Here is a 25,311-nt window from a genome sequence, read left to right as displayed (position 1 = left end):
CTGTGAAATAAATCCGCCCCAAAACAAAACAGCAGTAGAAATAATAGTAATAATAATAATGAAAATTATAATAGCACTCATTGATGTCTGCACTCACCAAGAGCTGGGCAAAAAATCCTTACATTTGCCTGACCAGGCGGTGGCGCAGTGGGTAGAGTGTTGGACTGGGATGCGGAAGGACCCAGGTTCGAGACCCCGAGGTCACCAGCTTGAGCGCGGGCTCATCTGGTTTGAGCAAAGCTCACCAGCTTGGACCCAAGGTTGCTGGCTCGAGCAAGGGGTTACTCAGTCTGCTGTAGGCCTGCGGTCAAGGCACATATGAGAAAGCAATCAATGAACAACTAAGGTGTTGCAACGTGCAACAAAAAACTAATGATTGATGCTTCTCATCTTTGCGTTCCTGTCTGTCTATTCCTGAATATTCCTCTCTCTCTCTTAAAAAAAATCCTTACATTTGTGCACAAATAGCCCTGGGAGAGAAAAGACTCTCTAGCGAGAGGGGAAAGCTCCCCAACCAAACTCCTTTGGGAAGTTTTTTGAAAATATGGAGACTAGGCCCTAGGTCTCATCCAAAACCTCCTAAATCTGAATATACTTGGCAAGGCCAAAGCATGTTCATTAAAAATTTTTTAAAATTTTGATTTTCAGAAGGGGGGAATGGAGGCAGACATTGATTTGTTGTTCCACTTATCCATGCATTCACTGGTTGATTCTTGTATGTGCCCTGATCAGGAATTGAACCTGCAACACTGGCATATCACGACAATGTTCTAACTGAGCCACCTGGCCAGGGTAAGGCATGTGCAATTTTATTTTATTTTTTAATTAAAAAAAATTTTTTTTCAGAGACAGAGAGAGAGTCAGAGAGAGGGATAGACAGGGACAGACAGACAGGAACAGAGAGAGATGAGAAGCATCAATCATTATCCTTTCACTGCACATTGTGACACCTTAGTTGTTCACTGACCGCTTTCTCACATGTGCCTTGACTGGGGGGCTACAGCAGACCGAGTAACCCCTTGCTCAAGCCAGCGACCTTGGGTCCAAGCTGGTGAACCTTGCTCAAACCAGATGAGCCTGTGCTCAAGGTGGCGACCTCGGGGTCTCAAACCTGGGTCCTCCGCATCCCAGTCCGATGCTCTATCCACTGCACCACCGCCTGGTCAGGCTCACAATATTTTTATATTTTCAAAACCAACCGAGCTATCCGCCACCCTGGCATTTTTTTCTTTTTTTTGAGAGAGATAAAGAGAGGGACAGCCAAGAACAGACAGGAAGGGAGAGAAATGAGAAGCATCAACTCATAGCTGCGGCACCTTAGTTGTTCATTGATTGCTTTCTCATATGTGTGACCTTGGGCTCAAGCCAGCAACCTTTGGGCTCCAGCTAGCAACCATGAGGTCATATCTATGATCCCATGCTCAAAAACCAGAGATAACACACTCAAGCTGGTGAGCCTTGCTCAAAGTGGATGAACCTGCGCTCAAGCCGGCAACCTCTGGGTTTCAAACCTGGGTCCTCAGCATCCCAGGCCGATGCTCTATCCACTGCATCGCTGCCTGGTCAGTCCTACTCCCACCTTTAATCAGGGAGGGGGCTTGGAATCTAGGCCAGCAACTTAGTCCAAGGTGCTCACACCAGGTGTCTTAGGACAACCTGGCTGGTTGGTGATGAGGGAGGATTGTCAACAACTGTTCAATTCCCCAGGCTCCAGCAAGTTCCCAAAGGAACTCAAAGTGATCTTTCCTCAGTTCCTGCCCTGGGCAGGCCTAGCTATGCTGCAGGCAGAAACCCAGATGCTGTAGATCCGATTCAAATGTCTGTGGTCGATGATATTTCTGAGTCTGCAAATACTGCTGACAATGCCCACTCCTTCTCCTTGGTACACAATCCATGCTTTGTCCAGGGCCTTGTTTGCATTTCGTGTTGACACATTGTTCTTGCTTCCCAACAAGTTTGGCTTTCTTTTTCTCTCCCTTTCCTCCTCTGAGGGAAGGAAGCGTGTTGTTTACAGGGTAGGGCCTGCCAAAGAGCTGCTCTGGCAACCCGGATGGCAGTGGAGAAGGCAGGGATGAGGAAGCTGTCCAGTTTGCATCCCCCTCATCCCCATAGGCCAGACACAAGCCAGAAAAGAGCCTGGAGATGCTCCAGGCTCAGGGCAGAGTGTGTGTGGCAGGTAGGGCTGCGGTGGTGGTAGGACAGTGAGCCTTACTCGTTTCCTGTTCCCGGCGGGTGGTGAGAGATGGCTTTGGGGGCCAGGCTCAGAATCCTGCTCTGGCTGTCGACTGGTGAGGGCACAGCGGGCCATCCAGTCCTTCCCCGAAAGGAAGGCTGATGTCCTTCCCCAGGCACAGTGCTGGGATTTAATTTTTCTTATTTATTTATTTTTTACAGAGACAGAGAGAGAGTCAGAGAGAGGGATAGACAGGGACAGACAGGAACGGAGGGAGATGAGAAGCATCAATCATTAGTTTTTCATTGCGTGTTGCAACACCTTAGTTGTTCATTGATTGCTTTCTCATATGTGCCTTGACCGTGGGCCTCCAGCAGACTGAGCAACCCCTTGCTGGAGCCAGCGACCTTGGGTTCAACCTGGTGGGCTCTTGCTCAAACCAGATGAGCCCGCGCTCAAGCTGGCGGCCTCAGGGTCTCGAACCTGGGTCCTCTGCATCCCAGTCTGACGCTCTATCCACTGCGCCACCGCCTGGTCAGGCCGGTGCTGGGATTTAAACCCTAACTGGTGCACCTCTGGACAACGGGATCAAACCATGACAGCCCAAGCAAAGGGTTCCAGGGAGAGCAGGCTCTGGCCAGGTTTAGCAGTAGACGGAGAAACAGTGGAGGCACCGAAGAGGAGCTGCCCAGGGTCTGGGCCAGGAATTACCAAGTGTCCTTCACACAATGTCCAAATTGGTGGAGAGGGCAGGGGCTTGTCCTGAGGACAGTGGTGAGTCCCCAGAGCTGGCCTGGAATGTACAACCCATTCAGGAAGCTGCTGGGTGTCTTCTCCCAAGCCAGGGCCTCCCATCAGGGCTGGTAGGAAATGGGGCACCATCTAGGTAAGCTGTCAGACACCACACAGCTGAGGAAGCACTGCACGGCTTAAAAAATATTCTCATATGTGGTGATGTGACCCCTATATAGCCTCTGGGGCTGACTTCTCTGCCTTCAGATCAATCTTGGCTGGGGACAGATGAGCAACTCAGCTCTGGGCTGGGCTCCCATTTGGAGCACTAACAGCATGGTGATGATAGACTCAACGGAGAGGGCTTGTTAAAGCCACTGGGAGGAGGAATGGTAGGGAAAGCTATGCAAGAAAGGATGTCGGCAGGCCTCCCCCAGGGTCTGAAGACCTGCCTCCAACTGGCTGATAGGCTTTACCATCTCAGTGAGGATGAAAACAGCAGACGGTATGGCAGAGGGCGGAGTCAAGGTGTTGACCTCTGGAAATTGAGAAGCATATGGAATTGGAGCAGGATTCCTGCCTCTCCAGCTCCTCCAGGAAGCAGGGAGCGTCCACTGCGCTCATTCAGGGGTTGCCCATAGGCCTGCCTTGCTGTGTGCCAGGGCCTTGCCTTTCCTGGGGCTGGAGAGACAGGTAGCAAAGAGGCAGGAGAACAGGTGCAGGCCCAGGAGTAGAGGAGTGTGGAGCCTGTCTGTGGACACTCCACGAGCTCCAGAAAGGGCCCAGATTCCCTCATCTCCTGCCGTTTTCTCTCAGCCTCTCCCTTGTCGCTCTCCCCCATGTGGGGTGTCTTTGCTGTGCCTTTTCCCCAAGAGATAACAGGTCTGGGCTAGGAGCCAGAACGAGGTGCCAAGGCTGGGAATGAGGGCTTCCAAGGCTGTGGAAGGCTGATGCAAGAGTCACCCCAGCCCCTCCTCATTCAGCTAAAACCAGCAGGGAGATTCAAGTAACAGCCAAGAAAACAGAGTCTGGGTCTCTGGCCCTCACTGGTGACAAGCCTACTCCCAGGCCTCTAGGAGGTCCTAAAGACTCCCAGGGAGAGAGCCGGCCCCAGAAGGAGACCTAGAGGCCCACAAGTAATTACAGGCCCTGGTTCCCACAAGCGAGGGAGCTGCCTGTGACCATACTGGCAAGACCCTAAGGGGAAAGCAGGCTGGCAGGCAGATGCAGAGAATGCTGCAGGCTTTGGGGGTGGGGAGGAGGGCTGCTGTGGGTGTTGGCTCCACAGTTAAAGACCAGCTGGGGGCAGGGCAGAGGGTTTCCCAGGACTTCTTGGAAAGGGCCTGAGAAACCCCTTGGTGAGTGAGGGTGTGTGCTTGGGGAGTGGGGCCCCAGCCAGCCTTCCTGGGAGCTCCCCTGTGAGTTGGCCCCTGTGGTGGACCACACTAATGAGCCCATAACACAGGCCTTTGATTAAGTAGCTCCCAGCACAGCAACTTTATTGAAACATGCTGAAGCCAGCGGCTGGTTCCCACCGCTCCCGGTTCCCCAGGCAACAGTGCATGGGAGGGGACCACGGACATGGGAGTCAGCAATGCCCCAGTGCCCAAGCTCACTGAGGGGCAGCTGGGGAGGCAAGAAGCAGTGGAGATGCACTGAAATGCCAGCAGCCAGAGATCAGAAGCTTGGCAAATGGGGTTGGGTCCAGACCTCTGAAGGGCAAAAACTACCAATAGCTAGGGCCCTGGGACATCTACTGAGTCCTCTAAGGGCCAAGGTCCCCAGGCTGTGGAGAAGTGGAAGTGCTGACCACCTCCCTCCTCTGGGCAAAAAGATGTTCCATGGGGCAGGTGAGACTCCACAAACAGGTTGAGGATGTAAAATGTAACTGGGAGGAATCTTTTCTTGAATTTTGGGAGACCCCAGTCCTTGCTTTCCCAAGAAAATGTGCTTAAACCTTCAATGCTCATAAATGTTATCTGAGGACACTTCTGCCCCACCTGTCAGCACTTGGTCATCTGCTGGGAATGATGACCTGTGAACTTGCACGGGCTAGGGTCTTCTGCATGGTTCCCACTTTCCCTCTGTACCAGCTCTGCCCAGCCAGGAGGCCTGCTCCCTACCTGCTGTCCACAGAAGCAGCCTGTGGCCTGGGACACCGCTGGGGTGGGTGAGGAGGCCCTTTCCAATTGTGCTGGGCTAATTTCAAATGTTACACTTCAGAGCTTATGCTACAGTAACTACCAACATCACATGGACCGAAATCTAATGTTACCAAGAGGGACTTTTAAAATGTATTTATAACTTTACAGTTCAAAGTAATTTTGTTATGAAACAATGTAATAACAACAGTGGAAAAAGGCAAGATAATTTATGGAACACAATATCTTCAAAGCACCGGCTTCCATTTCTACCTTGGCTGACTCTGGGGAGTGTGATTGGTGTCCTTTGTTTGCTGTTTGTTTTAATTAAGGGTTAGAATTTTCGAGGAGGGTAGGGGCAGGTTGTAGCCTACAGGAGAAACTCAGCTGCAAGGCAACACACTCAAGCAGACAAAAAACATGCCCACATTCACAGTATATATGCTTCACAGACTCCACCCACCCAGACCAGGTTAAACCCACGAAACCCACACAACTCTCTTCCCCCACTACTGTGATCTCCTGTCTCCTACCCATACACCATAAACAAGGCAGGTCACCTTTTGGATTAGGGTCAGATTCCCTTTCTTGATACTGAGAAAAGTAAGGTAGTGTCCTTCCTCCCGTACCCTCAACAAACAAACAGAAAAGGATGCTGGTCCTCTAATACACCTGGGAGTATGCTGGAGCAGGCCAAGTACCTATGAGCCTTGAAACTGGAAGGAGGCCTATGGCTTTCAGGACCCAGCACCCTGCTTGGCAGTGGCTCTGAAGCTGTGTTCCAGCCAGAAGAGCAGAACAAAGTGTTCTGGACAAACCAGCAGGTTTCTGTGCAGAGAAGCTGGGTTTCCATCAGGAGGAATGGGAGAGCCATGAGATGAGCAGAGGGGGAGGCTTTCCCTGCCCAGGCCTGCCCGTCCCAGTCCCAGATCCGTACGCAACTTTCTAGGAATTCTGGTGGGATTTCCTACTGGCACTTGAGAGTGGCTTCCTCGTGGCATCTTATTCTGCTTCACCCTCGGTTTCCTGTATCTCAGTTTCCCAAAGATGCAGAATGTGACACATCCCTCAAACCCGGATTTCCTTAACAAAAACTACCAATGGCTAGGGCCTAGAGAGTTATCACCAGTGTGTTAAGTGATAGGGGAGAGACCAGGAAGTACTCCTGCAGCCGATAGGATAGGCTGCAGCAGCCACACTCCACATGGCTTCCTGTAACCAGCCCCCAGGAAGGGAGCCACCAAGAGCTGCCAAGGAAACAGAGGGAGGGATGGGTGTGGGAAGAGCCCACGGAAAGGAGGTGGGGAGAGGAAAAAGAGCCTTCTCACTTGTAACCAGGGTCCATGGGCTGCGTAAGGGTGCTCCTCAGTGGCGAAGGCGCCTTCCACTCCCGTGGAGACGAATGTGATGGCCATGTCACCTGTGATACTTTTATACGTAAAGTGCCGTCCATGTAGGAGCCTGCCCCTGGGGGTGGGAACATGGAGACAGTGAGTAGCAGGCCAGGTCAAGGCTCAGGGATTGTGGGGGCTATGCCCCCTGGGACAGGATGTGTGGCAAGTGTCCTCCTGCCTGCCCACCAGTCTACTAACAGGGGACAGTAACTAAACATGTCATTTCAACACCTTCCAAGAGAAGCCTCTCACAAGTTCTCTCCTGGCATCCTTCCAAAGTGCTCAAAGCTAGCAGAGACTAGATCAGCATTCAAAGGGCCTGCAGGGGTAGTCAAGTCCACCTCCTTCATGTCCTGCTGAGGCCAGAGAAGGCAGTTAGCAATGTGCCCAAGGTTGTGCCCAGAGCTAAGGTTGGGGGGTGGTTTGTTTAGAGGATGGGGGTGAAGCGGTTCTAATTCCCATGCTCCTGGATGATGGTGGAGTGCGTTCACAGCCCTATGCCCAGAACCTTCCACCTGATCTAGCACCCTCCCACAAGATTTAATAACTAGCCCCAAGGCCACGAGCACATAGTTAGAAAATCAAAACAAAGCAAAAAAACACAGCTGAAGCCAAGTAGGGTCATTCTGAGGGAGCCACAAAAAGTTACTGTTAATCCCCAATCTGGAAATACACCTGGGGGAAGGGCAGGCAGAAGGACCAGTGGGACAGAGATGCCAATCAGCAAGGGAAGCAAAGCTGCTCTTTGCTTTCGCAGGCTGCCCCAGAGGAACGCTTCGCTGGTCTGGAGGCTGTGAGCCTGGCTCAGAGAGGGAGCTGGGCAGGAAATGGCTGGGGTCTGGGCGGGGGCTGCTGTGAGCCGCCATTCATCCTGACCACTAGCTACCTTTGCCCTGCTGACTAAGGTGGCTGGCCAAGGCTGGTCACCATCCAGGCTCCTTCCCCAGGCTCCAGGGACAGTGTGGAGGGTCCAAACCAGTGCAGATCTGGCTCTAAAGCCCACATCTGTGGCCAACACACTATATAAACGTTTATGTCACAAGTGACTTGTTCTTTCCTATGACAGCAGCAGGAGCTTCTGGGGGTCCTTCTTCCCCTGCTCTTTCTTCCTTGTCACTGTGGTCTGAGTTTTGAGTTATTCTGGTTGCCTCCCCTGCAATAAAGTGAGGGTGGAACCCCTGAGAGCTGTGGAAGGAGCAGCTGCAACCGACGGCTCAGTGCAGCATCCCCACGCAGATGGAAACCTGGCCACAGGGCTGGGTTTCTGGCACTGTGGACAGTAGCAGAAGGGACACAGCTGGGCTTCCTGGTCCCTCAAGGACTACGCTGGGCTGGCCACTGGGTTTGAAGAACTGAGTGTTTTGCATGGTAAAAATGGCAAGCAAGAGAAAGCAGAGCCCAATGCGCCAGAGCCCCTGCCCTACAATTCCAGTGCTGCAGGGTCTATGGGGACCCCGCCATCACCGACTCTGGGTCTGGAGGAGGGCAAGGGCCTCTAAGACTCCCCAGGTCACCCAACCTCCCCCTAAGGGAGCAGAGAGGAGGGACACTTCTCGGGACAAAGGGGAGCTCTGCAGCACAGTGGGGGCTGCCGGCCAGCTCAGAGTCCACAGTCGTGTCCCCAGGTTCCCAGGGAGCTGTCTGACTCGCTCTCCTCCCTCCCTGGGCCTCAGCCTCCAGCTCAGGGTGGGGGAGATGGCAAGCACAGGCAGGGTGGCTCACTGGGGCCAAGCTGGGTGCTGTGCGGCTCACCTGAGGCAAAGAGGAATGAGGGCTCCTGACTCTTGGTTGAATTTCAGATGCACACTCTCAAGCTGCCGTGTGCGGATCAGTTCATGGGGAATAATGGCCGTGGAGTTGTCGCTTTCCAGGCTGTCTTTGCGGCTCCTGGGAAGCAAGCACAGGAACAGGCCCTGACCACAGGGAGGAGCAAGATGGGAGTCTCCCAGGCTGGGCTCCTGAACAATGACAATGACAATGGCTGATAACAGCTACCATCACTGAGAACTTGCCAACAACTTCACAAGACCTCCATGAGGTGCACAGTATTACTATACGCCTTTCACAAATAAAGAACTTGTCCAGGTTGCAGAGCCACAGAGTGTGGAGCTGGGGCATGGTCACAGGGAGATCTGGTTCTAAAGCCCGTATCTTTGGCCCACACACTATATCAACTTTTATGTCACAGTGACTTGTTCTTCCTTATGAGAGCAGCAGGAGCTTCTAGGGGCCCTTCCTCCCCTGCCCTGGAGCCTCAGACTCCGAGCTCTCCACAGCTGGGGTACTAAAAAACCAGGAGACACAGCACCAAGGCCTTCCTTCCAGCTGATCCCGAAAAGCCTGTGGGATCAGAGTAGGCTCTAAGCTTGCATACTCCTGCTAGTGGCTGGGAGCTGCAGCGACACACACATCCTCCTTCTAACCAGGAAACGACACAATCCCCGGTGAGGGAGTGGAAACCAGGCTCTCAGGAGTCAGACCAGTGGGCTTGGATGGGGCGCAGCCCTGCACCCGAGTCTTTCTCACTGTGGTCTCATATTCCCTCCTGTCCTGCTTCCTACCAAGAGCCCGTCCCACAGCTAGGCCATAGGGTCCATTTGCCATCTAAGATTTGCTTTCAAGTTCAGCTGCCCCCACTGATACCTCTCAAATTTGCCTCAGCCAGAAAAGAGGGTTACCCACTGATCACATTCAAAAGGCTGGATCCTGATTTGGGCTGTGAATCCCAGAATAATTCCCCAGTGTCCATCAAAATACTGGGTGGAAAGCTCTGTTATTTTTAATTCAAGTGGCCAAAACCACCCAGGATGCCTGGGCCTGGCAGGCAAACAGCCAGTGAGGGGCAGGCCTGACCTCCTCACACATTGGAAGGCTGAGTGCTGGGGCCTATGGCCAGTGAGGCACCCTGAGCGGCAAAGAACCTTCCCCGAGGGAGGGTGTGAGGTAAGGAGGCAAGAGAATGGAGGGTGACATTGGGCAGTACAGGACCCACTGAAGCAGTGGTTTATATATAAAAGCCCCTGTGGTAATGCGGACCCTTCCCCCCAGCTGGGTGGGGCCACCCCCAGATATGTGTGGCTGCTCTTTCACAAAGCATTCCTCCTCTGTTTTCCCAAAACCAATTCGGAAACTGCCCTTTGCCCTAGCTTCTCCTTTGACAAACCCTTTCACAAGACCTGAGAAGGAGACAAATGCTCCAGCCAAGAGGGTCGGGGGTGGGGGTGGGGTGGGGGTGGTGGTGAACACACAATGTGGGGCACAGAGCTGTGTTGTAGAATTGGGCACCTGAAACCTGTATAATTATGTTAACCACTGTCATCCTGATAAATTCAATTAAAAAAAAGTCACAGAATTTCAGCACTAGAAGGAAACTCAGGTTGTTTAAGCTACCTCTTTCCTTCACAAAATAGATTCAGTAATGCATCTAAGAACACAGAGCTGGTCTGTGGCAGGCCAGTGCGGAGGCCAAGGAGCTCTGATCAGCTCTGTCCCTTATTCCTGGGCGCCAGGCCTCCTGCCTCCCTTCCCTGGAAAGGAGAGCACCTCTGCGCACCCCTCTCCGCGCGCCCAGGCCAGAGCAGCTCCCAGGTGGACAGCAGCTCCCCTCTGGTGAGCCCTGCTCTGCTCCAGTGAGGAGTCCACAGGCATTCGAGGAGTCCTCATGTCAAGCACCGTATGTAAAGTCTATGGTGAATCCTTTTTTTTACAGATGAGGGAACTGAGGCTCAGAGAGTTGAAGTGACAAGCCTGAGAGCCAGGGTGTGACTCTTACTTCCCTGGGCATCTCTGACAGCGGTCACACAGACATACATACCATCATGTTCCCGAAAGGAGCAGAGGCCTGGCTGCTAGGCAGGGCCTCTGAGCCTCCAGGGCCTGCTAGAGGGAGGATCCCCGCCTCTCTGGCACGGGCAAAAATGCTGATGAATACCAACTAGGGGTGGGGGTGGGGGTAGGGGTGGGGGGCTGGGAGAGAAGAATCAACAGCACACAGGGCTGGAGACATCTCAGGCTGGAGGGAAAAATAAATTGTTGAAAGTCAGCTAAAGTCACCTTGGTAACTGCTACAACACACTCACCCTGAACCAGGACATCAAACCCAACTGCAAACAGCTTTAAAGAAATGGAAAAGAACTTAATCATCTGAAGAATTAATGTGACAAGTGCCCACATTTACACCTCCCACCAACCTTCAATCATTTGAAAACACACTTTAATCTTTTAAGAGAAAAAAAAATTGCAAAATGCTGCATCTGCAGTCCCGGGGCTTGGGTATTTCCGGCATGCTGCTTCAATGGAAACGCGGCTGCTCCATCCACACGCAGGAGCCCAGCTTTTTGCTGATTTGTTTTTTCTGGACATTGATGCAGAAGCATGAATTATTTGTGTGGGCTGGGTGAGGTATAAAATCTGCAGCCGACACAGGTTTGCAATGTTTTGCATGGTTGTCAGCTTAATCTTAGTCATAAAAAAATAAGTAGTGTGCTCACCAACATGGCCTAATTTTTCAACTGGGCTGTTTTCTCCCCAAGTTCCCAGAGGAGGGGAAGGCAGAGGCTGGGGGTTGGAAGGGAGAAGGGCTCCCAGGAAGGCATCGTCCACACCCGCTAGGACTGCTAAGGATATAGGGCCAGGGGACGAAGGATGACCTACTGCCTCAAGAGGCAGAGTGGCTAATAGCATTGGTTCAGGCAAATGACTTAACCTCTCCCTAAGCTTCCGTATCCTCTTGATGGAAATAAATAATATCCTTTCCTTATAGGATTAAATGAGATGACCCAAGATGAGCATCTAACACTGCCTGGGATGTATTAGATGCTCAGAATATATCTGGAATGCATTAATGAGATGTTAGCCAGCTGCCTCTAGAAGTCTATCTACCTTCTGCAAGAATATTGACGGTTTACTACAGACTTGTTTGCCTTTGTCCTGAGCCCATAATCCAACTGCCTCTGCCAAGTCAGTCCCCTTTCTGAGCAAAGGTCCTTGCCCTGAGCTTGTGAGAGGGGACTTCTGAAATGGGGCTTGAAAGGGCTCCTGTCTGGGCAGACACTGTGAGCCCTGGTCAGTCGCTGGTGCTCTGGGAAGGCTCAACTACAGGCCAGTGAAAAACGTTGAGGCCTTTGCTCTGCTGAGGAAGGTGCAGAAAGGGCGATCTTCCTTCCATAGAGAATAATGGGTCTTCCTATAATTCTCATCTTCTGGTCCTCAAGTTACCCAGTACTTTAATCCAGCCTCCATGACAGCCTTTCAAATCCCCAAAGCTGCTCTCACTGTCCACCAAAATTTCTCTTCTCCAGAATTTGTTTTGTGGCCTCAATTTTCAATTAAATTTTTTTGAGAGAGAGAGAGAAGGGGAGAGAGATGAGAAGCATCAACTCGTAGTTGCAGCACCTTCTTTTTAGTTATTCACTGATTGCTTCTCATATGTGCCTTGACAAAGGCAGGGGGCTCTAGCTGAGCCAGTGACCCTCTGCTCAAGCCAGTGACCTTGGGCTCAAGCCAGCAACCATGGGATCATGTTGATGATCTCACACTTAAGCCTCAAGCCGATGACCCCCATGCTCAAGCTGGTGAGCCTACACTCAAGCTCATGATCCCAGCCTTTCGAACCTGGGTCCTCAGCATCCCAGGTCAATGCTCTATCCACTGTGCCACCACCAGCCAGGCTCAACTAATTTTTAAGACAAAGTTCTGGAATCTTCCATTCACCCACATCACTTCCCTAAGAATTTACTCTAGCTTGTAAAGTCAGAGTGTCATGTCCAGAAGTAAAGGGGCATGTATAGAAATAAATACACTACGTGGCCTAACCAATGCAGATCACAGAGGGACTTCCTCATAACCTTATTGCCCTACTGATTCAAACTGTACTCCCTCTGTTGACAAAGTCCCCCTCAGGTATTATCTAATGGGCTTCACTTAAATCCCTTAGCCCCCATCTTGTAGGTCCTGTGGAGTATTTGGAGCTAAGAGCAGACCTCTACATTATCTGGCTAGTGTTTTAAGCAGTCCAGATATTTCTGAAACCTGACTCTGGCATACATCATATCAACATTCCCTTCTGACTCCACATCACTGACAAAACTGATAAACTGCCATCGATGTTCTCATCCCAGACTCCGACTAAACAAGTGAGCAGGAAAGGGCCAGTCAAACAGGCTGACAGACTGACATCATTACTCTTTGGGTATGCTCACCCAACCAATTATAAATCAAATCAACCATCCCATTATCAAGCTCCTGACCCTCCTGGGTGCTCTGTGGACATTTCTCTGTCTTGCCAACAATGGATTATCTGAAGACAGTCTCAAAATGTCTTACTAAACTCTACTTAGAAAGGTCTATAGTATATCCTTTGTCTACCAGATAGAAATAGGTAACATTTCTAAAAAGACAGTGAGGATGGCCTGGCAGGTCTGACTGTTCATGAATCCATGCTGACTTTCAGGGCTGTTTCCCTTAAAGAGTGTTCACAGCCTACTTGCTGAATAATCTAACCTAGAACTTCCCTGAGAATTGATATCAAGCTCACTTGTCTAGAGTCAAGAGGTTTTTTGCATCTTGAAAGTTCTAAGTACTTTCAGCCTACCAACACTTTTCTTCCATTTCCTCAAAGATTTCTGACATCAGCCTCATGAATCTCATCTGCCCATTTGCCTGGGATTCCGGGGTACAATACACATGGGGCCAGGAGAGATGAAATCATGGCTTCAATCTTATGTCTGTGTGGTAACATTTCTGATATGACAACCATTCTCTCTGAGGTGGAAGCATATTAGAACTCAAGTAAAATTTGCTTTCTCTCTGCCACTGATCCTCTGTCTAAACTAGGGGGCCTAGGTTTTTCTTCTTGTTTCACACAGAAGTACAAAAACTATAGTCCTTTTTGTAGCTCAAAGCACTTTTTTGCAAGACTCAGTTCTTGAACTTCAGCTTTTCTTGACCCTGTTCCATAAAGTCTGTGCTGGTATAACATACTTCTCCTTCCAGCTTTTGCTCAAATTCTTCAAAAAATTTGAGTTATGTAAAGGATTCTCTACAGTGTGTAGACTCTCGAGTCTACACAACTATACTTATCCCTGGAGGTATTACACCTCCTTTTAATTTTCAAGTGACTATTTACAATAATAATACTAAGAGGTAGCTTTTATTTAGTATAGACTATGGTGCAGGTCCTATGCTAAACCCTTTACTTTGATTTCCATTACAGCCCTATTATTTTTCCCATTTTACAATGAACTGAAACTCAGGGGCTTAAATAACTAGCCCAAGGTCAGACAATAAGCAAATACAGGGCTGAGACAAAATCCCCAGGTCTTCCCGCCTCCGGCTAAAAATGTAACCACAGTGTTTGTCCGTAAGGACTTCTCATCCCTTTGAGTGGTCTTGCTTCCGGGGGTTTCAAGGTCATGAAGACATATCTTTTTTTTTTTCCCTGAACTCTTAAAGGAACTGCTTCCTAGAAGCCAGGGCAGGACTTCCCAAAGGGTATTTGATGGAATTTTAATTTAAGAGAAGCTTCTAGAAAAGCAGATGTGGCAAAGACTGAATGTAATATGCTGCATCTTAGATTAGAGACTCATAAAATGTTGGCATTTTGAAGACTCTGAGGAGGGCTATAGAAAGTAAACAAACTAGTTTCATTTTGTGTAAGTCAGCACCTTCTAGAACCCCCTTTTCACTTAATACCCAACAAAACCTCTTAAAAGGCTGTGGGGACCCTCCCTCTGGAGACCACTGGCCAGGCACTGCTCCTACAGGGCGCAGGGCTTTCCCTCCTGAATCCAGCTCTGCCCAAGATGCTCTCTCCCAAGACCCTATCGCTTCTCCACCAGCCTCTTTGTTGATCAGAATTACATGCACAGTCCTGGCTGGTGGCAGAGTGGATAGAGTCTTCCTGGAGTACTGAAGCTGCCAGCTTGAGCCCTGGTCAGGGCATGTATGAGAAACAATCAGTGAGTACACAGCTAAGTGGAACAACAGGTTGATGCTTCTCTCTCCTTTCCCGTCTCTTTCTCTCCAACTCATCATCATCATCATCATCATCATCATCATCATCATCATCAGGCGCACAGAGGAGTGGGCCTCATCATTTCCTTTACTTGAAGACAGACACTCTTAGGAGATCTGGTGGGTGGTTACATACTACCTACTTTCAGCTCATAGACCGATGCCACGGAATCTGAAGCTCATTTACATGATCAGGGCTTGACTTGGAACCAATTTTGTGATTTTTACCGGAAAAGTGTCATCCTCTCTTTTTCCTGGGTAAGGCAAGCTGTAACAGCTGCTATAATAGCCTTTCTTCGACTTTTCTTATTTCAATATTTAAAGAATAGTTCTATAAGGCTCATTATAATAGTTAGCAACCTTCCCACTATCCCTCCTCAGATATAAAACCACTTTCATCTCTGTTAAGTGATTCTTTTGGTATTTTCTTCAATTTTTCTACTTCCAGGCTTTACCTACTGACTTCCCACAATGGAATATAAGCTTTTAATACCCTTCTGCTCCCCCCGCACCTTCCCAAGATAAGTGTTTTATGAATTTGCTTGAATCATTATTGTTTACATTATTATACTATACCAATGCTATTTACAACTGATCCATGTAGTATACTATGGTTACTCTTCCATTCTGGTATAATTTTCTAGTTTCCTTGGATTTACTCTCTTGGTTTCTGATGTTTTTATCACTAATGCAATCCTAGTCTAAATATCAATAATGTATAGATTCTCCCAAGACATTCAAATTTCCTATTTCCCCAGGTATAAGACGCACCTTAATTTTGGGGCCTGAAATTTGGGGGAAAAAAAAGTATTATATAAAGTTATTGAACTCAAGTTTTATTCATCATAAAATTCATACAACTCCTCATCACTGTCTTCAACAATGAGGGCAGACCAGGTGGTGGCGCAGTGAATGGAGCGTTGGACTGGGATGCAGAAGACCCAGGTTCAAGACCCCGAGGTTGCCAGCTTGAGCGCCAGCTCATCTGGTTTGAGCAAAAGCTCACCAGCTTGGACTCAAGGTCGCTGGCTTGAGCAAGGAGTTAGTTGGTCTGCTGAAGGCCCACGGTCAGGGCACATATGAGAAAGCAATCAATGAACAACTAAGGTGTTGCAACGAAAAACTGATGACTGATGCTTCTCATCTCTCTCCGTTCCTGTCTGTCCCTATCTATTCCTCTCTGACTCTCTCTCTCTGTAAAACAAACAAACAAACAAAAAAAACAATGAGTGCAAAAATAAGTGTGAAAAGGTGGGAAATGCAAGTAAAAAAAGAACTACCACTATATAGACACACCCTGTTTTTAGACCCCAAATTTTTCAAAAAAAGGTGCGTCTTATAAATAGGGAAATACAGTACATTGAGTATTTATCAATATTATCTTATTAGCTTGGCCTGTGGTGGCGCAGTGGATAGAGTGTCAACCTGGAATGCCAAGGTTGCTGGTTCGAAACCCCGAGCTTGCCAGGTCAAGACACATATGAGAAACAATGAACAACTAAAGTGAAGCAACTATGAGTTGATACTTTTCATCCCTATCCGCCTTTCTCCTCTCTCTGTAAAATCAATAAATAAAATCTTAAAAACATCATATTATCTTCTTAGAGACATTTCTCCAGAGGATCCTTCCACACAACCCTAAACTGAGTTGGTTGCCTTCCGTTCCTGCTGCAGAGCTGTCATCATGGGATCACTCCTCACCTTCACCCTGGTGGTTCCTCTCATCTCTTTCTCATGTTGGATCCCATTTCCTGTAGCCCATATGTGTTCTCCACTCATTTTGATAGAGCATATATTCTGGCAGGTTTTACTTTAAAACATCAGGTTTACTCTGCATTGGTGTGTAGACTTTCGTGGCTTTCCTTCCAGTTATTTTTTCCTGGGAATTGGCAGGCACCTCCTCCACTTTTATCCTCTTTTACAGGCGGTATCCAGGGGTGGAGAGGCCTGGATCGGGAGTCCAACAACCCAAGGTTCAAATCTTGGCTTTGACACTTATTCCCAGTTTATTGACCGTAGATGAGTTATATAATATACCTAAGCCTCCCTGCTCTAATTTGTAAAATGGGGACAATAGAAGCCCACAATACAGGGCCTGACACATGGCAATGGTCAATAGAAACAGCCTGCTTGGGCTCTGGCTGGTTGGCTCAGCAGTGGAGTGTTGGTCTGAAGTGTGGAAGTCCTGGGTTCAACTCCTGGTCAGAGCACACAGAAGTGACCATCTGCTTCTCCATCCCTCCCACTTCTCTTTCTTCCTCTCCCCCTCCTGCAGCCACAGCTCAAGAGGCTTAAGCGAGCTGGCCCTGGGGGCTGAAGATGGCTCCATGGCCTTGGCCTCAGGCGCTAAAAAAAAAAATGGCTCAGATGCTAAGCAACAGAGCAACAGCCCCAGATGGGCAGAGCATCATCCCCTAGTGGGCTTGACGGCTGGATCCCGTTCAGGGCGCATGTGGGTATCTGTCTCTGCCTCCCTACCTCTCACATAATAAAAAAAACAAAAAACAAAACTGCCCTGTTGGCCACAAAAACCTGTCTAGCAGAGGATTCTGCCTATATTGGGAGAACCAAAGGGTGGTTTATGGGATAGCTTAGAGGCATACCTTGGCAATTCAGGAATTGATCTAAATCTTTCCTTTACCACCTGTCTACATAACACATTCTATATTTATACTTCCCACGGTATAAGGTGACGTTTTATGTATCCAAAAATATTCTCCTTCCGGTGTCAAAATGAACTCCTATTTTCTAGTACTGTATAGTTACACCAGTGTTTTTCAACCACCAGTCTGTGAACCAGTCTGCCAGAAATTTCTTTCTGGTCTGCAAGAGTTAACCACGCTGATGTTATAATGAAGATTATAGACCCAGCTTGACCTGTGGTGGCACAGTGGATAAAGCATCGACCTGGAACACTGAGATCTCCGGTCCGAAACCCTGCACTTGTCTGGTCAAGGCACATATGGTAGCTGATGCTTCCTGCTCCTCCCCCCTTCTCTCTCTCTGTCTCTCCTCTCTAAAATGGATAATAATAATAAAAAAAAGATTATACATCCACTGATCTTAGTCAATTCGCTTATGCTCAGGGTGATTTCTGCCTTAGTGGGCCCCAAAATACTTCTATTTTTATCAGTCTCAAGCGTAAAGAAGTTGAAAACACTGGTTTATATTACATGCCTGTTTACCCTACCAGCACTTCATAGCCTGACAGAATCTTAGCCATTTTCTTCTTCACTCTGGTCTCTTTAGATTGAAGTCTTAATTTCTCCATTTTAGCCCAAGGGTATTGATCATATTCTATCAATGGCAGCAGCGTGAAAAGAAGCCTAACCACCAAAACTCCTTTTAGCCACAATCCTAGTCCCGTGACAGTGGTGACGTATGCACTAGCCACATGATTTAGGACCTTCTCCTTGGGGACACCCAGGAGCAGGAACCAGGGCATCAGGGTTGGCAACTATTCAGAAATAAAGTTGGTTTGGCCTGCTGAGCCCAGCCCAACCTCTGGCTTCTGCCTCTAGTTGGAGAGATTATTCCTTTTGCTTTCTGATTGCTGACGAAAGCTCTGAACTTTCCAGAGAAAGAATCGCTTGCAAATCCACCTTCAGGGCGGGACTAGAACAGGGTATGGGTGGGGATGAGGACACCAGCTCACCTCCACAATTACTGTTAAGCAAAAGGCTCAGTCACCCTGTCATTCTGAGAAACTCTTTGATAAAGACAATATCAGGAGTAAAAGGCAGGGTGCTGGTCAACCAATAACCAAATGATTAAAAGCAGTATTTTCATTGCGAATATCCCAAGGATGGAATGAGATGATGGGATAGTGGGACAGAGTGTGGATGAAAAAGAATAAAACTTTACATTAAAGATTAAAGGATTCCTGTCATGGCAGGTTGGCTCAGTAGTAGAGTGTCAGCCCAGCGTGTGGAAGTCCCAGGTTTGATTCCTGGCCAGGGCACACAGGAGAAGCGCCCATCTGCTTCTCCACCCTTCCCCCTCTCCTTTCTCTCTATCTCTCTCTTCCCCTTCAACAGCTAAGGCTCCACCGGAGCAAAGGCCCGAGTGCTGAAGATGGCTCCATGGTCTCTGCCTCAAGCACTAGAATGGCTCCGGTTGCCATGGAGCAATGCCCCAGAGGGGCCGAGCATTACTCCCTACTGGGCTTGCAGGGTGGATCTTGATCGGATGCATGCGGGAATCCGTCTCTTGCCTTCCCACTTCTCACTTCAGAAAAATACAAAAAAAAAAAAAAATTAAGGGATTCCTTAACTAACAACTCCTCAGCACCAGAGACCTCTGTCCTCAGCCTGCAGTCTTGACTCGAGGGGTCAACTAAGACCCCTGCGTTCCTAAATGAACCCACTCTAGCTGAGGCCCTCGGCTTTGTTTTCTGAGACACTGATTTATTTTCTCTTGGCTCTCACCTTTGAGCCTTCCTTTTCCCTTCTTTGGAGAAATGTCTCACTGCTGAAGTGTTGGGTGACCATGAATATCAAGGATGGGTGATAAAAATACTCCTGATTGTGCAACTTGAGGATGAAGGGATGTATTTTGGATGGAGAATTCAACACGCTGGCCATGAACTCTGAGACTGGGGTGTTAACAATGGCCATGGCTTCTTCTTTTTGGAGAAGAGGAGCAGAGAATGGAGTTTAAACAAAAATTCCCTGAACGAGATTTGCTGTGGAGCCCCTTGCTTTGCCCTTTCAAATGTATATTTCTGAGAAAGGCACATCAAGGAAGGTACTCAGCACGATACATGTGGATCACAGAGGCCTGGGTCCCTCCTCCACGCTCCACGGAGCCTGGCTGCGGCCCTGAGAGCAGGCCTGTTTCTTCCTGGGTTTTCGCTCCAGTGACACCGTACTTTTCAGTGTGGGAGGGGCGAGGGGGTCAGTGTGCCATGCAGGCCCCGAGCTGGCCACTCTGCTGATACCACAGACCTCTAGAACAGGGCTACTGAAGATCACCCTGTGTGTGAGTGGCGATAGCAACAGCCCAGCTATTCTCCTAGATGGAAACTCCTTCCCTTCACCCAATTCACTGGATGCAAACTAGACATTTTCTTCTCCTAATTAATGCTCATGGCCTCAAGAATGAGCAAAACAAAACACAATTTCCACTACAGGATGACTCCCTAGCCAGGCCATAAGCTACTCATGATTCAAGCAGCAAAGTCACCCCATCCAAGAGGCCAAACAAATGGGAGCAGAGACACTCAAAAGTAGAGAGAAATTTGTGTGTGTGCACGTGTGCTGGAAAATCTATTTATTTATTTTTTTGTATTTTTCTGAAGTTGGAAACGGGGAGGCAGTCAGACTGACTCCCGCATGCGCCAGACCGGGATCCACCCGGCATGCCCACCAGGGGGCAATGCTCCGCCCATCTGAGGCACTGCTCTGTTGCAACCAGAGCCATTCTAGTGCCTGAGGCAGAGGCCACAGAGCCATCCTCAGCACCTGGGCCAACTTTGCTTCAATGGAACCTTGGCTGTGGAAGGGGAAGAGAGAGATAGAGAGGTAGGAGAGGGGGAGGGTTGGAGAAGCAGATGGGCGCCTCTCCTGTGTGCCCTGGCCGGGAATCGAACCCGGGACTCCTGCATGCCAGGCCAACACTCTACTACTGAGCCAACCGGCCAGGGAGTGTGCGCTGGGAAATTAAAACGAAAAGAAAACCTTAAAAGGTATTGGTATAATTACAGAAGACTGAGAAATTTGGATCAACAAGGATGGTTATTCTTTTTTTCTTTTTTAAAAGATTTTATTTACTGATTTTACAGAAAGAGAGGGAGGGGGTATGGATCAAGAAGTATCCACTAATAGTTGCTCAACTTTAGTTGTTCAGTGATTGCTTGTCATGTGTGCCTTGACCTGGCAAGCCTGGGGTTTCAAACCATCTAGGTGGATGCTTTATCTACTGTGCCACCATAGGCCATGCTAGCTTGCTTTTTTTTTTTCAACAGAGACAGAAAGAGAGACAGGAACAGACAGGAAAGGAGAGAGATGAGAAGCATCAAGTCTTCATTGCAGCACCTTAGTTGTTCACTGATTGCTTTCTCATATGTGCCTTGACCTGGGGCTACAGCAGACCAAGCGACCCCTTGTTCGAGCCAGCAACCTTGGGCTTCAAGCCAGTGACCTTTGGGCTCAAGTCAGTGACCATGCAGTCATGTCTATGATCCCATGCTCAAGCCAACGACCCTGTGCTCAAGCTGGTGAGCCCACGCTCAAGCAGGATGAGCCCTCACTCAAGCCAGCAACCTCAGGGTTTCAAACCTGGGTCCTCTGAATCACAGTCCAACACTCTAACCACTGCGTCATTGCCTGGTCAGGCTAGCTTGCTTTTTAAAGGCACCTCAACTACAAAAGAGCTTCTCCCACAGTCAGGAACCTTCCCTACCAACACGTGTATACACATGAATGTGAACCCTGCCCTCTCTGGAAGGGTATGCGACCCATAGAGCTCCCATAATGTCCCTCAACTCAGTCAGTGAGTCACTGGCAGAGGGAGAAGGAGGTCCTGTGACACTGCTGCAGGTTCCCAGCATCAGAGTAACGGTTTATAGAAATGCAATCCTCCCCATATGAAGCGCCCGACATTCACATCCTACGACTCACTGGGGACTGGTGAGCTAGGGCCAGACTCCGCAGAGCACTGTTTCACTAGGCAACCTCAGACAGAGAAGATGTCTAGTGACATTTCTCCCCAGGTCCCGACAAGTGTTGGCAGGCACAGTCTCTAAGCCAGGCTCTCCTCAGTGGCACAGACGAGCTGCTTCCCATGCTTCCCAAACTCAGCCAGGCAGGCGGTGGGAAAGAAGGCGCCAGCCAAGGCCAAGGAGGCTTTTCTCAACTGATCATCTTGGGAAAAGCCAGATATAAATTTCACAGCTGGAATGCGAGGGTTGTGAAATGTGGGAAGAAGCCCCAAAGAGGCCAAGGACTCTCCTTCCGGGAAGGCAGTGGGCGGAGGGCTGGCAAGGGCTAGTGGTAGAGAAACAGGTTGCCCAGAGGGGCCTGCCTTTCTGGGAAGCAGGAAGTAAAGCCTCAAGGAAGAAATTAATTCCCAACTGCTGAGGTGGGGGAGGGGCCAGAGATAGGGTTGGTTTTGTTTCTGAACATGAAGAAAACAAGGCTTTGCATCAAAAAGTAGTTCTGATATAAATGAGCCAATTATGACACAGCTCATTATTACTGGGATTTGGAAGCACGAGGCTGATGGCATGTCCTCTGTAGGGTTATATATGTACAGTAAGCTTAACACTGGGCTTTAGCTTTGTCCTGGATGTCATGTGAGTTCTCTATTCAAGCTCCAACTATATAGTTAGATGAGGCCCACCAGTGAGGGTTATTTCTACCTCAGGGACAGTCTTGTGTGTCCCTCACGGGGTCCCTGATCAAGGGGTAAGGAAGATCACATTGTGTTAATGGCTGATAAGTCTGCCATAAATAAGCTCCACCCTTTTCTAACATTAGGTAAGTTGCTTATTAGCCTTTGTACATCCGTTTTCTCATCTGTAAGATTACCTACTTCACAGAGTGACTATGAGGCTGAACTAAATTCATATGCTGTGAAGCAACTGGAACATCACTTGGCTCACATTAGGTACAATTTAAGTGTTAGGTGCTATTGAAGTATGAAGAAAAACAAGTATCTGATTCCCCAAGTAGGCTGGAGCCCAGCTGCTAATGTCCAGGCTCCATCAGCTCCTGGGAGCTGCAGCTTCTTCAGGTCACATTCAGACTCACGAAACCCGTGTCAGAGTGCCCCAGCCCAGAAAGCCTGACAAAAGGAAAACCAGGCACATAGACACAATAAGGCCCGCGCCGATTGTTCGCCCGCAAGGAGAAGAGCAAACACTGGAGCCAGCACATTCGGGTCGGCTTTCTCAGTCACGATTCATGTGGTTCATCTGAAATGGGGTCAAGGCCCAGCATGGGAAGCACAGATATTACAGCGGTGCTTGCTTATCTGAATTGAGTCCATCATCATTGATTCCTGAGATAATAGGGAGCTGGAGTCCTCAGAGACTTGAGGGGTATGCTGGGAAACGTTCTTCACAAAGGAGGATGAACCATTCATTTCTCAACCAATTGCTAACAAATTGGTTACCAGTACCAAGAACCTCAGAGGAAATGTTCTGATTCCCTCCAAACTGCAGATTCAGGCACTTGGGAGACCTGACTGGCTACTTGAGTACAGGGAAGGAAGATGCCCCAAGGGCTGGCACTTCTGGTCTATTCCCACCCATCTCTCTGTAGCTTAGCCAACTCAGGGCAAATGTGGAGGCTGTAGCCTCTGCCTGGCGTCTACAGACAGCCCTCGGACCAGATCTGGTGCCTACCACCCAGTCAGGAGGAGCCGAGTTTGGGCTGTATGTATGCATGCAGAAACCCCTTACAATGTCTGGAAGGCACAGCAGCTGGCAGTATGGCTAAGATAAGCAATGAGACCTCAGATCTATATCAGATACACAAGAGGGGCAAAAGGAGTATGTCTCTGTAGGAGTCCCTGCCCTTCTGTCTAGAATCCCGGGCTTTCCAGAGCTGGAAGGACCACCTGGACTGTCTAAGAGTTACAGGCAATCTACTTGAGCCTTTAAGCCTTCAAGTACCTCCTGGCCCATCACCATTGCCAACAGAGCCTAGAGGAAGCCAAGCTCAGGGCACAAGAAGGAGCATGGTCTGGGGACAGGGTCCAGATTCACAGGTGGAGAGGTTCCAGATGCCCCACGACCCAGCTTGGCCATCTGCTACTGCCAAGGGAATATCACGGTGCCTTAAGCCAGCACTTCAAGGTAACTGGCTGGAGAAACCCATTGGCTGGAGCTGAAAATTGCTCTGAGGCGGCAGTGGAGGCTTCTCTTGGCTCCTGCCTAAGAGCTCACTTCTCCTGGCTTCTGCATGGTGAGCCCTCTTGAGTTGGCCTCTCCCCAGAATAACTTCTGTCTCCACAATCTGCTCCCAGGTTGCATGAACTTTAACCAGTTAGGCCTCCATGTTCCATCCCTGTCAGCTCCTTCCCCTGCTTGGTAAAGTTCTAGGGTACTTTCAGGGTCCCTCCATGTTCTTCTTCCTCTGAGAAGCCCTCCATAACCACTCCTGATCATGCTGACTGGTTTCTCTGTGGGGTATTAAATCACTACCACTTCTGAGGCTGTGGATGAGCATCTGGGGCTAGAATGGAAAGAAATAGCTATTTCTAACAAACTGCATCTACAGCCAGATGCACACCAATTAATTATGTACTTAAATTGTGCTTGTGCTATCAAACAGCCTACACCCCAGATGGACCCCTGGGTCCTGAGCCTGCCATACTGCAAGTGTGTAATAAAGATGTTTTAGAAGAAGGACAAATCACCCTGGTCTTGCAGGAGTGAGCTGCTTCCCTTTTAGTCCAGAGCACAGCAACTTCCTCCCTGGCAGGCGAGGTTCCTGCTCTGCCCTGCCAGCTCCGGGTATCCCCTGCCAGCAGCTATTCCCTAGAGTTTCTCTGGGACTAAGAGCAGAGGGGGGTGCCCAGCTCCTGCCCTGCCCGCCATTTGTCCCCTATCAGAGGAAAAGAGGTCAGCAGGAAACGGATCTGACCTCTGGGGTGGCCATAGTCTCTCCCAAGGACCATGGAGGCCCTTGGACAGGCAGCAGAGGCCTGCAAGGGACTTCCCTGCCCTGCCCTGGGCCTCACAGAAAGAGGCAGGAAGAAGGGCCTCAGCAGCAGGCGTCCAGTGTGGGGCTGGCCAGACAGCGAGGCCCCTGGGGTTGCAGCTATCAGCCGGAGACCAGGCTCCAGGAAGGAAGGAAGGGCAACTCTGGTCGAGGCCGAGATAAGGAGGGGAGCTGTGCTCAGCACAATGGGCTCCCACGAGGCTGGGAGGCCCCAACTCAGATTTTGCCCCAACTTGGCCTCCCGTCTGCTCACACGGCCCATGTAAATATTTACTAATGTTTATATTCCTGCTCTGGTGGGTCCCTGAGGCCCTTTCCTATGATCCACAGATCTGTGGTCCCCAGACCCTGGGCCCATCCAGCAAGGGCTATTGGCACTGTTCTTTCTCATGTAAGCCACAGAAACAGGACCTTCAGGACGAAAACTGTCCCCTTATCCCAGCCCTGAAACAAGGCTGTCAGGAAGCTGTCCTAACCCCTTCTGCGGGCAGGAAACTTACGGGGCTCGGTCGTGGGTGAGGCCATTCTGCCGCTGAGGGTTGATTGGCGGAAGGACAGGTTTGCTGTTGATCTCAAGTCCTCTCCTCAGGGTCTCCCGGATCTGCTCCGTGTCTGCAACAACACCAGGAAGTTGCCCAGTGGCCATTGGGGCCCCTAGCATCCTCCACCCTCGGCCCTTGGAACCTGTTCTGCAGACGCATTGGGGGAAGGCCCTCATGAAGGCCCCCTGAGTCTGCTCTAGCTGTGAGATCTGAGTGAGTGCAGCATGAGGACACAGAGCTGATAAGGCATTGTGTTCTCAGACTGATCTAAAGAGACAGAGTAAAAGTGAAAAAGAGAGAGAGAGAGAGAGAGACAAGAAGGGAGAGGGATGCGAAGCACCAACTCGTAGCTGTGGCACTTCAGTTGTTTCTGGGTAACTTTTCATGTGTGCCTTGATCGAGGGGCTCCAGGTGAGCCAGTGACCCCTTGCTCAAGCCAGCGACCTTTGGGCTTAAGACAGCAAGCATACTATCTTGTCAACCCCACACTCAAGCTGGTGACCTCTGGGTTTTGAACCTGGGTCCTTTGCATTTCTGGTCGGTGCTCTATTCACTGCGCCACCACTAGTCAGGGTTTAAACAGTTCCATTCTTTGAGGGAAAAGGAGAGAGGGAAGGAGGGAGGGAGGGAGGGAGGGAGGGAGGAAGG

The 25,311-nt window shown here is 49.6% G+C and overlaps 1 protein-coding gene across 2 annotated transcripts in view; it reads right to left on the bottom strand.

Annotated features, from left to right (window-relative positions):
* Positions 1–25,311, bottom strand: part of SUFU (SUFU negative regulator of hedgehog signaling) — a 118,480-nt gene that overhangs the window by 8,076 nt on the left and 85,093 nt on the right. For both annotated transcript variants that reach the window (XM_066239330.1, XM_066239331.1), the window contains exons 8-10: positions 24,622–24,733; positions 8,193–8,327; positions 6,375–6,513 (exon numbers count right to left, since the gene is read on the bottom strand). In XM_066239330.1, coding sequence (XP_066095427.1) covers positions 6,375–6,513; positions 8,193–8,327; positions 24,622–24,733 — 386 coding nt within the window. The remainder of the gene's footprint in view (positions 1–6,374; positions 6,514–8,192; positions 8,328–24,621; positions 24,734–25,311) is intronic.

The sequence above is a fragment of the Saccopteryx bilineata genome, chromosome 7 (assembly GCF_036850765.1).
Source record: "Saccopteryx bilineata isolate mSacBil1 chromosome 7, mSacBil1_pri_phased_curated, whole genome shotgun sequence".
NCBI classification, from domain to species: Eukaryota; Metazoa; Chordata; class Mammalia; order Chiroptera; family Emballonuridae; genus Saccopteryx; species Saccopteryx bilineata.
Note: the sequence above shows the minus strand (reverse complement) of the source record. Positions and strands in the feature narration are given on the sequence as shown.